Source organism: Lithobates pipiens, unplaced genomic scaffold (genome assembly GCF_037356315.1).
Source record: "Lithobates pipiens isolate NorthernLeopardFrog02 unplaced genomic scaffold, aLitPip1_a1.2 Scaffold_16, whole genome shotgun sequence".
Classification (NCBI taxonomy): domain Eukaryota; kingdom Metazoa; phylum Chordata; class Amphibia; order Anura; family Ranidae; genus Lithobates; species Lithobates pipiens.
In genome coordinates, this window is record NW_027507748.1 from 624,531,696 (window position 1) to 624,547,425 (window position 15,730).

Consider the following 15,730-nt stretch of genomic DNA (forward strand, 5'->3'; position numbering starts at 1 on the left):
ATATATAATTTATTATATAAGCTGTACTATCATATAAACATTGCAATCCAACTCAGAAGGAAAACTATGAAAGGCATAATTATTGCTCTGAGTGGTCTGAGAAGTTGGAAATGATTTGATATGATACAATAATGTGTACCTGTCCTCTGCCAGTCCCTGCAGCACCTTGCCCCTGTCCAGTCCTGGGTGCCCCTGTATATATGGCATTGGGGAGGAGGAGGAGGAGGGAGAAGTGATACTCACAGATCAGCAGCACAGCGCAGGCACAGCACAATCTGCACTTGCAGAGCTCCTGGCTAATTATTAATGGCCAGTCCCTCCCTGCTATACGGGACTGATCGCAGCTCATGGTTGGCAGTCTGATATATCCATTTGGATCGTGGCAGAAGCATAGGCACTCCTGGAATATGACAGGTGTCAGGGCACTAGTCCTGTGGCTGGCATGCTGCTGTGGGCTCTGTGTCTGGCATGGGAATGCAGAGAATGTATGGGAAAGGTTTTCCAATCTCCCTTACCCTAAGGATAACCTGTTCCTCTATGACACCTTCCCCCCAGGCTTCATGTGGTCTGTGGGCACAGCTGCTTACCAGGTAGAGGGTGGCTGGCAGCAGGGTGGTAGGGCACCATCCATCTGGGACACCTACTGCCACAAAGAAGGACGATCCACTGGAGATGTGGCCAGTGACAGCTACAACAACCTGTTCAGGGACACAGCGGCTCTCCAGATGCTGGGGGTATCCCATTACAGGTTCTCCATCTCCTGGTCCCGGCTATTCCCTAATGGGACAGAAGATGGGCACAGCCAGGCAGGGCACTCCTATTACCGAGCACTCATTGACAGGCTGAAGGAGGTGGGCATAGAGCCGGTGGTCACCCTCCACCACTGGGACTTACCTCAGAGGCTGCAGGACCTCTATGGTGGATGGCTTAATGAGTCCATGGTGGACATCTTCCAAGCCTATGCCAGGGCATGCTTCAAGCTCTTTGGAAAGGATGTCAAGTACTGGATTACCATTGACAACCCTTATGTGGTGGCATGGCATGGGTATTCCACTGGTAAATTACCCCCTGGCATCAAAGGAAATAAACTGCTTGGGTTCAGAGCTGGACACAATCTCATTAAGGTAAGGTGTCAGAGGTGTGTATTTCTGTGCATATTTATATATTCCAATAAAAATAATGTTACCTTTTACATTAACTTTAAAATATGTTACATTATTGAATGTTTTATCTCTCCTGTCCATGTACTGGATGTGATCTAATCATGCACCCGTTGAATAGATGTGGTGTAGGGCAAATTAAGTTCCCATTTCCAGATAAAATAGACATAAATTGTCAGCAGTATAGCCACTTACCAGTTTTCTTATCATATTATTTTATGTATGTACCAATTTACCAATTTTCTTATTTATTTATACACTTACCAAGTCATTGTCAAACTGTTCATTGCAGAGGACCGCATTAAATAATTATCAGTTCTTGGGGAACACTTACTAAAACCAATTCATTGGTGATCTATTGGAAAATTCTGGTCAGTACCAAAAAAAAAACCAACAACCCTTACAGTGGCGCTTAAAGTGGTTGTAAACTCTATACAACCACTTTTACCTACAGGTAAGCCTATATTAACCACTTCAATACAGGGCACTTAAACACCTTCCTGCCCAGACCAATTTTGAGCTTTCAGCACTGTCGCACTTTGAATGACAATTGCGCGTAAGAATTTGATCACTTTATGCAAACTGTAAACAGATAATTAACATAGCTAAGGAACAGCCAACATAAACATAAACAGTAAGCTAATTAATCAGTAAGCTACTTAAAGTGGTTGTAAACCCTTACAAACCACTTTGACCTACAGGTAAGCCTAGATTAAGGCTTACCTGTAGGTCCAAGCAATATCTCCTAAACCTATACGGTTTAGGAGATATTTGCCTGAAGACAGGCACCGCTGTCTACGGCGCATGCGCCGTAGACAGCGGCGCGCAGGCGCACTGAACGCGGCAGTTCCAAAAATGGAGCTGCCGCATTTGTCGACTCCCGTGCGCATGCGCGGGAGTGACGTCATCGCGGCTTCGCCGAATGACAGCGGCGGAGCTGCGAGACGCCACAAGCAAGATGGATGCGGCGGACTACAGGGGACAGCGCGACTTCGCTGGCTCCTGTGTCAGGTAAGTGACACATAATGGGCTACTATGCGATGCATAGTAGTCCATTATGCTTTACCTTTGCAGGGAAATAAAGAGGACGTAAAACCCATCAGGGTTTACTTCCTCTTTAAAATGCCACCCTCAACCTAAGTTTGGGAGGGAATTTAAAAAAAAATGCAGTTGAGCCATATTTTCACTGCTCCTGACCTCCCCGCTTAAGCTGCAATGTCAGCCAGATGAGGTTGTATACTTGCAGCCGTCAAGATGCTTTGCTTTGCAGAGCAGCAAGAATTATACACCCTGAAAAGCAAGCTGGATCACTCTTCAGAGGGCAAGACAGATAAGAAGATCACTGGTATGATGCTGCCAGCTCTTCCAAGTGGCATTGGCCCTGGAATTATGAAGACACCATAAGATGGGAGGTTAATCAATCAAAAGTCAAGGAATCCTATAGCTAGCTCTGGTGAACCTGAGGAACCCATTGAGAATGTTTGAATTGACTTATCTTATTTAGGCTTTTTTTTTTGAGGAAATAGTACATACACAATATTTTTAAATTTTAAAACCAGACTGAGATGGCATATGTTAGAATCTGACCTTAAAGCAGAACTTCGCCCTAAAGAGGAAGTTCACCTTTATGCCCTCGTCTCCCTTTCCCCTACCATATTTGGCACATTCAAATTTTTTTGGGGGAGTGAGTACCTATTATTTATAGGTACCCACTCGCACTTTGCCTAGGCGATCTAAGTGGAAGTTTGCCCCCCCCCCCCCCTTTGGGCGCAGCCTTCTGGGACATGTCACAGGTACCAGAAGGCAACAGGACTATTCACACAATGCAGTGCAAAGGGTCACAGCCATTGGATCCCTGGGTATGTAAAGGCTTGAAAACACCTTAAGAAAATCAGATGAATATTTTTGTCCAAGGGACAATCATACGATTTTCTGAAAGTGTGTACACGACTTTCAACGGCCGATTCGGACTTTCCGAAGGAACAAACTATTCTCATATGGAAACAGAACAAATGATTTTCATTTAATGTGTGCCGTTTTTGTACAAGAAAAATCAAAAAAAGAAAGACTGCGTATGATCAGAAACAATGAACAACAAAAAAAAAGCCTTTTCATACGAGAATTTTTGTACATTATTTCCTTCCTCAGTTCCGACTTGATGTGAAACTAGGGAAATTGGATGATCATTCGTCCGATTTTCTTATAGTGTGTACCCCACTTTAGTGTTCAGCAGCTCCATTATTTGCAGCTGCTAACTTTTATTTATTTTTTCTAGGGTGAATATCCTCTTTAATATTAGGGATGTAACAGCTTGAGAGTTGAGGACTGAATATGGTACAAGCAATACCCATAGAAGTGTATCAGATGTCAGCAACTCACCATCCAAAGTTTGATGTATTTCTAGCAAGAAAGTGACTTGATTTCTTTGCACCCAGTGGCTGACTGAATATTATTAAATCAATGATATTTAAAGCGGTTGTATGCCCAAAAAGACAAAAAACAAAAAAACAAAACCTGTATGTCAAAGCCATAATGAGCTAGCATGCACTGCATACTAGCTCACTATGAAATACTTACCTTAGAACGAACCCCCCTGTCACCACTGAGAGAGCTGACATTTTCCCTCTGCGTGTGCTGTGAGTGGCCGTGCTGTGTGCTGTGAGTGGCCGCGCTGTGCGCTGTGAGTAGCCGCGCTGTGCGCTGAGTGGCTGTGCTCTTTGAGTGGCCAGAGCCGCGATGATGTCACTCCCGCGCATGCGTGTGGGAGCCCTCCATTCTGGCAAGTTCCGGCATGATACGCTGGACTTTCTCCAGACCTTTACTGCCCATGCATGCATGCTATCTGCAGAAAAAAACCAACAGGACTGCTAATCCTTTCGCTATCCAAAAAAAAAGAAAAATTTTTTGGTGGGCATACCATTTTTTTAAAGGGGTACATTTTTACAGATTTTTTTCTTTTTGACACGTAAAAATAAAATAAGTAACAAGTATAGCTCAGAAATGTAAAGCGCACAAAACAAATGAACTTATGTCCACACATTATAGTGCATCATCAGACCTGGAGAAAGGTACATCAGTTGTCACAAGTCTATAAAGGTATCAGTTCTAACAACACATAAAGCCAATTTATTTTATTATCATGTCCCAGCTAATCCGTGGAATGAGGCAACCAGAAGGTGGTTAGGAAGGTGATAAATGTTTGGGAGGCCTTTCCAGAGTGTTCATTCCTCTTCTGGCAGGGGTCCATTTCTACTGGGGCTGCTGCCCCTTGGGAGGCAGCTAGAGTGTGATTAGAATTGCTGTTTGGGTCTGAAAAGGGCTGCTATAGGCATTGCTCTGGAGTCCTGGTCTGGAGAAAGATCTTTTATCTTCCTCGCCTAAGAGTGTTGTGTGGAAGCTGGGTGGCACACAGCCCCTAGGACAGTGATGGCGAACCTTGGCACCCCAGATGTTTTGAAACTATATTTCCTATGATGCTCATGTACACTGCAGAGTGTTGGGTTGCCAAGGTTCGCCATCACTGCCCTAGGATATTGTGAGTAGGACCTAGTTTTGGGGCACTCAGGTGTGCCAGCTGCCAGAGAAAAGTGAGTGCCAGGGGTTACTGTATGCATTGGGTTTATATTGTTTTTTTTTTCTTTTTGACATGCAAAAAAAAAGAAAAAGCAAAAGAAACAAATACAGCACAGAAACATACAGAGCACAAAACAAATGAACTTATGTCCATACATTATAGTGCATTGATAGACCTGGAGAAAGGTACATCAATGGTCACAAGTCTAAAAAAGTTTTGATTCTAAGAACACATAAAACACATAGCCACAAATATAACAATCAACCTTATAGCCAATAGTAGCATATGTGGGTAAACGTGTAGGTATATAATACTATTCTAGCCAAGGGGACCAAATGTTGTCAAATGTTGTCAAACCTCCTTTGGCATCCCCAGCCCCATATGTTAGTTTATACATGGGAATTGGATAGGCATACAATTTAAACTTTATTAGAGTATTTCTGTTTTAAAGCTTTCAAAACTGCTAAAGCTTGATTAAAGCTACAGCCAGCATACTGACGGGTGCTTTAAGGGCTTCTATACAGCTGCTTGAATCTTTGTAAATGAGTCTGATGATGTGTGAAATGTCATTTACATACTAATATTCAGGGCTTTTTTCTCAGAGAATAGATGCAGGAACTCCCCCCTTCCGAGTCACTCTGCCCCCGCCCCCTACCCACCCCAGAGGCACCGTGCCTTGGTCCTGCCCCCTACCCACCTCCCAGTACCAGCCCTTTTAGAGAATACAGAACCAAGTATAATGCTGTGGTGCTAAGTAATTTGTATAGAATTTGTTAATGATAACAAGAAAGGCAGTAAAATAGATCCTCTGCAGCCAGCAACAATAGACCCCACCTCAGGAACAATAGGTCCACCCAGCAAAATTAAATCCTCCCCAACAACAATATATTCTCCAGCAATAATAGATACCCCCAGCAACAGTAGACCTACCCCAGCAACACTATACCCACCCCAGCAACAATATACCCCATTCCAGCAACAATAGATCCTCCAGCAACAGTAAATCACATGAAAAAAGAGGGTGGGTGGATTTGGGATTTTATATGAAGCCAGGGCATCCACCGTAAAATGCCTCTATCCCTGTTGGGTTGACATGGAAAAGGGGGTTTGGGACTTTATATGAAGCATGAACAGAGAGTGACTGGTGGGTATATATTAGTAGATACCCCAATCACATAGTGTAGCATGATATTAAGGTTTATTAGACATAACAATCATATAGTAATAAATAAAACATAGGTAACATGAATAGTACAAGATATTAACAGCGTGATAACAAGAAAGAGGTATGGACATAAGATTTGAAAATGTGATGGTGCAAAATATAAATAATAGTGCAATAATATTGAGAAATGCACTAGCAGCCAAGCCATGAGACTAATGATGTTAAAAAACAATCTAATTGAAACTGACAACAGATTATTATTACCTTGGTATAACATGTGCTCCTGTGTGACCTAACTGGTTCTTAGTGGCCATAGACATACCGCTCAGCAGGGACCTGTGTATTCCATATGGAGGGAGTAAGAATACGCTAGTGTGGCCAATGGGTGACCGCCAACCTCACATGGGTAGCTAATTTGGGGGAGAAGGCGCCCACACCTGAGCAAGATGACCGCTCGGCATATGGCGCCAAACTTCCCCCATCAAGAGCTGCCTAGATGGATAATCAGCAAAAACGTCATGACGTAAGGACTAATGTGATATGTAAAACGCTGAAAGCGTAGCGTCGATGTGCAATTGGAGCTCTCTGTTCATGTTGTTCATTTTGGCCGCATGCTTCATATAAAGTCCCAAACCCCCTTTTCCATGCCAGTAAATCACCCACACCAACAATAGATCCCCCGGCGATAATTGACATCCCAGCAACACTGGACCCACCCCAGCAACAACAGACCCCTCAGCAACAATAGATCCACCTCACAACAGTAACCCCCAGCAACAATGGACCGACCATCACAAAATACCACCTCTGCAACAATAGACCCCCAGCAGCAACAACAGCAGCCAGCAACAATAGACCTCTTCCTCAACAATCCCCCCCCCCCACCAGCAAGACCCCCACACAAAAATAGATTCCTACCAGCATACCCCAGTACCCTTTGCCATTACATACATTCAGTGCAAGAGGTACGCCCAAACTGCATTCCCCCACATTCCCACTGAAAAATGCCCAGCTAATACTAAACAATTCCTGGGTGTTTAGGACCATACACAACCACGTTATTGCTTATTGGTAAGGATACTATTCCAATTGCTCCTGAAAAGAGGAAAGTTGAGAAGAGCTAATCATTTATATTCTGTTTAGAATACTGTCATCCTTTCTAACTGAGAACCAAATATTTAAGCACTTTTACGGGAGCTGATCCCACAGATATACATTTCAGGGGTGCTGGGCTTCTTGCTTTCTGAGGATTTTTTCTTAGTCTTCGGTTACACTTTGAAATCGCCAGACTTCACTTGAAGCCACATGATTTCAAAGTCAAAGGTCAGTGCAACTTCAGGGGCGACTTGGAAGTCGCACCTGTGACTTCATGCACAGTTGTCTATGTAAGTTGCACCTAAACTTGCAAAAAGTAGTGCAGGAACAACTATTTTCAAAATTGGTGTAACGTAGATTTGAGTTTCCATTGTGGACAATAGGATGCAGCTTGTCATGCAATTTGATCAAATCACATGACAAAACACACTCCTATCAAGGCACTTGCCCACAGCTTTTCCAGCTTCCCTTATTCATCTACAAGAGTGTCCTTGCTAATGATCTGCTTCAGACTGTGATATAGCCCCAAATATGGGCAAACCCTGGAAATGATGAATAATCCCCTCCAACCTTACATATAGAGCAGTTACCAGGAACATTTGATACTAATACACGTGAGCATTTTAACATTAAGAATCTCAGCCTTTTTTAACCAAACATAAGATAAAGCGGACCTTTTGGTTTGCTTGCAAGTCTGCATAAATAATTTCCTGACTTCACAACAGCACTATAATCCATAGAAGGCTGTCATTAAAAAGCAATCCTTGAGCTCTAGTCCGGTGATTTTGCCAAGGCTGAGATAATGCCATTAGTCTGCTGCAGACAGAAGGAAGTATTTTCCCAGTCTCTTCTCCCCCAGCATTCAGACTGTAATATTGTTACTTTGTCAGAGGCTGGAATAGAGGGCTGGTCTGTCAGACATTTGGGAACTGCTCATGCACAAGGAAGTATATGAGTCTGTCATCTCTGATCAAGCATCACAGTGCAGAAAGAACATACTTACCCTTGCTAATACCTGAACAAAGATGGTTTCTTTATACTGAAAAGAGAAACTGATGGAGACATTGTCGGGGGGGGGGGGGGGGGGGGTGGTACTTTATTCTCTGAGAGGTGCCTGTAGGTGTTACTCTAGTACCCTCTTCTGATTAGGCCCTTTTCACATGGGTGGACAGGTCCGCATGTGAGTTTTTTAGGGGCACCCAAGCGAACCATCCATTGTCCTCTATGGCATGAGTGGCGCATGTCTGTTGACACCTGCCAACATCTGATCCTATCCACTAAAAACAGACAGCTGGGGATCCATTCCCCATCTATCTAGCAGATTGGATCAGGTGGCCATTAGGTATAAACAGACAGGTAGTCCGTTTACATCCACCCGGCAGTAGAAAACAGGGCGTTGTTTCTGTAGGGACAAGCCATCCGCCTGCTAAGCTGGGATCAGTGGACAGATTCCCTGAAGAGCAGGTGGACTCCTGGCAGAGTCTGCCCCATGTGAAAGGGGCATTAGGCTGCTAAGCTAAATTTAGTTTTTGGCTTCACTGCAGTCAGTGGAGCAGTGATCCATAGCTTCCAACTGTCCCTGATTTTGACCGACTGTCCCTAATTTGGAACAATGTTCCTCTGTCCATCATTCCTCATTTGTCTCTCATTTTGGTCTGATCTATATACAGTGGGTAAAATAAGTATTGAGCATGTCACCATTTTTCTAGACATGACATTTTCACCACATGTCGGTAAGGCTGCATTCACACCTGAGCGTAGTGTTTTCAAGCAGAAAATCGCATGAATTTACAGCAATTTTGCTGGGTTTTTTGCAGGGCAAAAGGTCACCAATGTTAAAAGAAGAAAAACACCCAAATCTGCTCAATTCAAGCAACAAAAAAGGGTCCGGAACTTGTTTGAGCTTCAGGCGTTCGACTTCAGGCGACATGGAGTGGAGATGTGAACCATCTCCATTGAGAATAATAGATTTTTTCCCCTCTAGCGTTTTGTAGCTTCAGGCTTCAAGCTACAAAACGCTCAGGTGTGAATGGGGTCTAACAACTCATACAAACCATACATACAAAGAAACCAAAACAAACAAGTTCAGAAATTAAGTTATGTGTAATAAAATGGAATGACACAGGAAAAAAGTATTGACCATGCTAACTGAAACCTATTTAATACTTCTTACAAAATCCTTTGCTGGTAATGACAGCTTCAAGATGCCTCCTGTATGGAGAAACTAGTCACATGCATTGCTCACGTGTAATTTTGACCCATTCTTCCACACAAACAGTCTTGAAGGTTCTGTGGGCCTATTCTATGAACTCTGATCTTTAGTTCTTTCCATAGATTTTCTATTGGACTCGAGCCAGGTGATTGGCTGGGCCATTCTAGCAGCTTTATTTTCTTTCTTTGAAATCAATTGAAGGTTTCCTTGGCTTTGTGTTTGGGATCATTGTCTTGCTGAAATGTCCACCCTCGTTTCATCTTCATCATCCTGGTAGATGGTAATAGATTTTTATCAAAAATGTCTTGGTACACTTTTACATTCTTTCTTCCTTCAATGATATGAAGTTTGCCAGTACCGTATGCTGAAAAACAGCCCCACACCACGACGTTCCCACCTCCAAACATGGTGTGTATTATGGCACCCAAAAGTTCAATTTTGGTCTCATCTGACCAGACTATATTTTCCCAATATTTCACAGGCTTGTCTAAATGTTGTGCAGCAAACTTTAAACGGGCTTCAACATGCTTTTTCTGGAACAATGGAGTCTTGCGTGGTGAGCTTGCATACAGGCCATGGTGATTGAATGTATTACTTATTGTTTTCTTTGAAACAAGCTTTTTTCACTCCTCTGTCAGAAGTCTTGCAAGGAGCACCTGGCCTGGTTTATGGTAAAATTAAGTTCTTTCTACGTCCAGATTATGACCCCAACAGTGCTTACTGGAACATTCAGAAGTTTAGAAATCCTTCTGTAACCTATACCATCAGTACGTTTTGCAATAATAAGATTGCAAAGGTCTTGAGAAAACTCTTTGCTTTTACCCGTCATAAGATGTTTCTTGTGTGACACCTTGGTAATGAGACACCCTTTTATAAGCCATCAGTTGAGACTTAACCAGCTGATATTAATTTGCACTGACAAGGGGCGGGATTGCTTTTTAATTACTGATAGATTTTAGCTGGTGTCTTGGCTTTCTATGCCTTTTTGCACCTTCCTTTCTTCATGTATTCAATATTTTCCCCCTGTTTCATTCCATTTTATTGCACATAGCTTAATTTCTGAACTTGTTTGTTTTGGTATCTTTGTATGTATGGATTACATGGGTTGTTCCCGACATGTGGTGAAAATGTCAATAGCACCTTTAGAAATATATTTACCTAGAAAAATGGTTGTGTTGGTTCAATACTTATTTTACCCACTGTAGTTGTATAAAAAAATTCACTTTTTCTCTTTCAAAAAGTGTTTCACAGTGCTAAACTTTTCATCTAATTTAAAAATTGCTGCATTTGTAAATTGCAAAAGCTGGTATAAAGGAATAGTAGATTTAAAAAATAAGCACTTGTGAGTTTAACTAATAATTTATTTTGTATAATTCTCCATTAAGGGGGCAAGGCAGGGGGTGCAGGGCTGGCACTACCACTAGGCAGTCTAGGCAGCCGCCTAGGATGCACTGCCACCTAAGGCGCAGCCTCGATCACTGGTTTCCCTACTCTCTGCCGGGAGGAGGGTTGTGCTGGGATCTTGTCTGTGCCGCGTTTTCCATAGTTTGGGGCACAGGAGGAAGGTGTCAGTCTCCTCTCCTCCTCCGCCATCCTCCTCTCCTCCTCTTCTGGACATTGCTTCAGCCGGCTCTCCCCATACGCCAGCTCATTCTTCACCAGGGTCAGGGAGATCCGGTACACTGTCTTCCTCTGGTGGTCCTCTGCTCCATCTGGGATGGTGCAGGGTCCAGCAGATACATGTCCGGGCGTGGGGGAAGGGCGGGTGGCGCAGAAGGAAGGCGGTGTGCCATACCAGGGAGCTTCACCCCCTATCTGTACCTCTCAGCACCCCAAGCTGCCGGCAGTACCCCAGGATGGTTCAGATTGGAACGGTATGAGGAAAAAATGGTATGGGAGTGGTATGAGGAGAAATATCCTAGTGAAGTTAGAATTAAAGCAGAGTTCCACCCATTTAAAAGTCAGCAGCTACAAAAAGTGTAGGTGCTGACTTTTAATAATTGGACTCTCATCTGTCCCACGGTCCAGCGATGAGGGCGAAGAAGCCCTAATCCTCTCAACCTCATCTCTGTGGCACCGGCAGTCTTACTGTGGGTGCCTGGCTGTGGCTTCACAACCAGGCACGCACTGTGCATGCACAAGTCGCGCTGCACACTGTGAATGGCCGGGCAATCTTCTGGGACCTGTGATGTGTCACAGAAGATTGCAGGGAGAGAGGGGGGCGAGGTGAACTTCTGGCTCCACGGTGCCCCAGGAGGAAGTGGGAGCTTAATGCCTCGAAAAGGAAGGCATCCGCTCCCCCCCCCCCCCAAAAAAAAATTACATGCCAAATGTGGCATGCCAGGGGGTCACCATCACTTAAAGCGGAAGTTCCATTTTTGGGTGGAACTCCACTTTAAAGGAAACTCCATTTTGTTTTAGATGGAGTAGTGAGAGATTAGAAACATTGTTATGTTTTCATTGCTGTGTGTACCCCTGTTAGGTAGAGTCACCCTCTGTATGTGTCCGGCTTATGTTTACTAACAAAAGTGAGAGTAAAAGATCACAAATTTTGGTTATCAATAGAAAGGGGAAATTTAATAGGGGCATTAGTTCTGGTGACTCTGGTGACAACCAGTGATTCCCTCACTTTGGACAGACTTCTGGTTTTGGCTATTTTCCATGCAGAAAAATCTCCCTAACAGGACACAGATGGCAAAAAATAAATAAATAAAAACATACAGGGGTTATGACCTTCCCTTACTCTGCTCAATAAGGAAAAAAGGCTTCACTATTCTGTCCCCATCCACTGCCATCTCCTCCACCTCTGTTTCCAGATCTTGCACTGCCCATTTTTGACCACTGGGCAACCACTGATAATGTAGTCCCTATACATGTGCATGTGGATTCACCTGAGCACCTTGCTCAGCTACATTTCAACAACTGCCAGGATATTTCATTTCTAAAAGCCATGATTCTAAAAGGAAAGAATTGTCGGACAGATGTCTTCTGTTTTCAAGCATTGCCCCCTCTCCGATGCCACTGCAGCTTTACTTCCACACTGTAAGGGTAGGGAGAGTCACCCTTTAAGTTTAAACTCGCTTATTACATTTAGCTGCTTGTACAGATATTTAGTGAAACACCATGCTTTGCAAGTTACTTCTGAAGTCTGCAAGAAACAGGATGCATTTGTGGTCAGAGCTAGCTGTTAGAATTTATAGGAAGTAGGAAATATTCATAAGGTGAAATGACGCTATGTGGTTTAATTATAGATGATTTCTTAAGGTCATTTATATAAATATATGTCTGTATGTCTGGAGACTTTTGATCAGAATTCCCCTAAAAAAGTCCACTAACTGTATGACGCACTAGATGTTAATGTTTCATGATTGGTCAAATGTCTTGAATGTCTTGTCTAAATCTGATTGGCTGACAATGCAATTTGAAGCACATAAAAAGTAGTATACAGGAAATAAAGAACTCGTAGTCACGATAATCCTCAACTCGTGTGATTGTCTGATTTTACCCAATCGATTGAAAGGGCTTTCCAGTGGTCACTAAAGTCCAGCCCGGGCTAATCAAGAGGGGCGCGCCTTACACACACAATAAAACATTAGAGGATGGTTGCACAGCAAGAATCATGCGATGAGAGTCTACAGCTAAATCAAGAAGAAAGGGTAACAGTCTAATAAATGATAAGGTAAGCAAAGTGGATAGTTTTGGCATTAAAGGGAGTGACATTGGCTTTGGGCCCGTTTAGTGACCTCAATAGCTTAAACTGCAGATTACATACACAAGAGAATGACTTACCTCAGTGACTTCTCACTTATTGGATGGGGCCTGTCTAAGGTTTCAATTAGAGTCTTCAGAAAAGTAGCTGCTGCTGTGCTGTCTTTTCAAATAGACCATAGTTTTCTGAAAACACTTTGTCATATATTAATTAAATGTTTATTTGTCAAAAAAAAATAAAAAAATAGTAAATAAATCAATTGCTAAAACATAAGTTTAAAAACATATGTCACCCTGGAAGTGGGACTCATAGATCTCAAAGGAGCGCTTGTCCATTGCAATTTGCCTTTAAAGTGAATGTAAAGTCTTGTTCATTTTTTCTATAAAAATAGCAAACATGTTATACATACCTACTCTGTGCAGTGGATTTGCACAGAGCAGCCCGTATCCTCCTCTTCTCCGGTCCCTCTTCTGTGCTCCTGGCCTCTCCCTCCTGTTGAGTGCCCCGTCAGAAAGCAGCTTGCTATGGGGGCAGCTGAGCAGAATCGCAGCTCCCTATGCACATTCAGACACGGAGCCGCGGTTCGGTCCAATCCCCTCGCTCTCCTGATTGGCTAACTCACTTTGATTGACAGCAGCTGGAGCCAATGGCACCACTGCTGTGTCTCAGCCAATCAGGAGGGAGAGTCCCAGATGGCCGAGACACTCGTGGACATCGCTGGGCAGAGAGGGGCTCAGGTAAGTATTAGGGGGTGCTGACCACAGAAGGCTTTTTATTTGAATGCATACTGTACAATGCATTAAGATAAAAAAAAAAAAAACTCCTGACTTTACAACCCCTTTAAGTTTAGGCCTTTTCTTGTGAATCATTATAAATTTCTGAAAACTGGCAATTAAAGCTGAGAACCGTAGACCCATAGTAACAATGGTTCTCAAAACGTTTAATGATTCACAACATATACTGTATAGGGAACATGTGTTGTTTAACTATGACTAATACCGCGTACACACGACCGGACTTTTCGAGGGACTAGGTCCGACGGTCTTTACGATGGACTTTCGGCGGAGTTCCGACTGACTTTCTGAATGAGGAAAAAATACTAATATTGGGTGGACTTTATACGGCACATATGGGTCAAGCAACATATGGGTCAAGCAACCTATGTGACTGTTTTATGTGTATGACATTTTTGATAATTTAAATAATAAAATATTTCTAATACTTTTTAGATTGAATCTAAATTCAATCTAAAAAGTATTAGAAATATTTTATTATTTAAATTATCAAAAATGTCATACACATAAAACAGTCACATAGGTACAGCAATTATTTGAATAAAACATAGTGTTGCTTGACCCATATTGCCTGACCACTGATATTCTCCAGTAAAGTATATAATACAATAGTTAACAATACAAAGCCATTGGTTTGGTCTCCAGTAGTAGAAAAATATTCAGAGTCCCAGAGAGTGGTGTCAGGTATGTGGGTCCGTATTTTTAATTAGCAAGATAGCTCGACATGTTCCGCGCTAGTTTAGTGCTTCTTTAGGAGCGATTCGCGCTACAAAATATATACATATACAAATCAGTAAACAATTAAAACAATTTTTTAAATACATAAGTAATCAATAAAAACACAAAAAACAAGATAGAAAAACATCAGCTATGGTGTTAAAATGCATAAACGCATGCTGGTGCCCATGGGTTGCCAAACCGTACCTACCCAAACACGAGAGGGGATGAAGGAGCAGAGGGGTAGAAACCCAGATCCCAGCAGACCTCCGGGGACCCAAGAGCAAGGCAGGGAGATGGGAGTCTACAGGCATATGAACAAACCATTGGCCATTTAGTTACCAAGCTGATATAGAGAAAAAAAAGGGGAGGAGGGGAAAAAAAGCTGCTCATAATTAATACATCCATACAGCTCGTAATTAATATAAAGAGTGGGGGGGCATATATTATCATCCATGTCCCAAAAAAAAAAAAAAAAAGGTACAATATATGAATAATTGGGAGCCCCAGTACAATGACTTTCTGAATGAACGGACTTGGCCACACACAATCACACCAAAGTCCGACGTATTCGAACGTGATGACGTACGACTGGACTAGAATAAAGAAGTTCATAGCCAGTAACCAATAGCTGCCCTAGCGTCGGTTTTTGTCCATCGGACTAGCATACAGACGAATGGATTTCTCTGTCCGGCGGAGTTCCGGTGGGAAAATGTAAAACATGTTCTATTTCTAAAGCAAAGGTCCGATGGAGCCCACACACAATCAAATTGTCCGACCCTAGTTCCGTCGGACCTTTGCTGTCAAAAAGTCCGGTCGTGTGTACGTGGCATAAGATCATTTTAGTTATCATTGTTCAATTCTAGACTGATGGGATATTTTCACATGATTATATCACTGTATTCTTGTTTTTACAGTTTTGTGAAGTAAGACAGAGAACCTTTAATATGAACTTTGTAATTCAGAACTAGTCAAGCATTTTTAATGTGAACAAAGTTCCTATGGCTTTGGATGAATATCTTCAGGTTAAGATTGGGGAATTTACTGATAATAAGGAGACTCAATAGTTGTCAGCAAAAACTTAACTAGTGTTTACTGCAGAACTTTGTGTGCCCCTTTTCTTGGCAAGGTGCATTGATGATTCCCTGAATAATAGGCCTCTGTGCTTGCATTTATTGTGACACTAGTTAGACATTATTTTATTACATATACATACAGGTTTGTTGTTTCCTGTCATAAAACTGCTTGCAATTGAATATTATTTATCTGTTTTATCTTATGTAGTTTGAATTGGAAGTACACCT

The 15,730-nt window shown here is 42.5% G+C and overlaps 1 protein-coding gene across 1 annotated transcript in view; it reads left to right on the plus strand.

The window, feature by feature from the left end:
- Positions 1–250: 250 nt before the first annotated feature.
- The window catches only part of KL (klotho), a 146,166-nt gene continuing 130,686 nt past the window's right edge, over positions 251–15,730 (plus strand). The window contains exon 1 of the mRNA XM_077484115.1: positions 251–1,124. Within this exon, the coding sequence (XP_077340241.1) occupies positions 348–1,124 (777 nt within the window). The 5' untranslated portion in view covers positions 251–347. The remainder of the gene's footprint in view (positions 1,125–15,730) is intronic.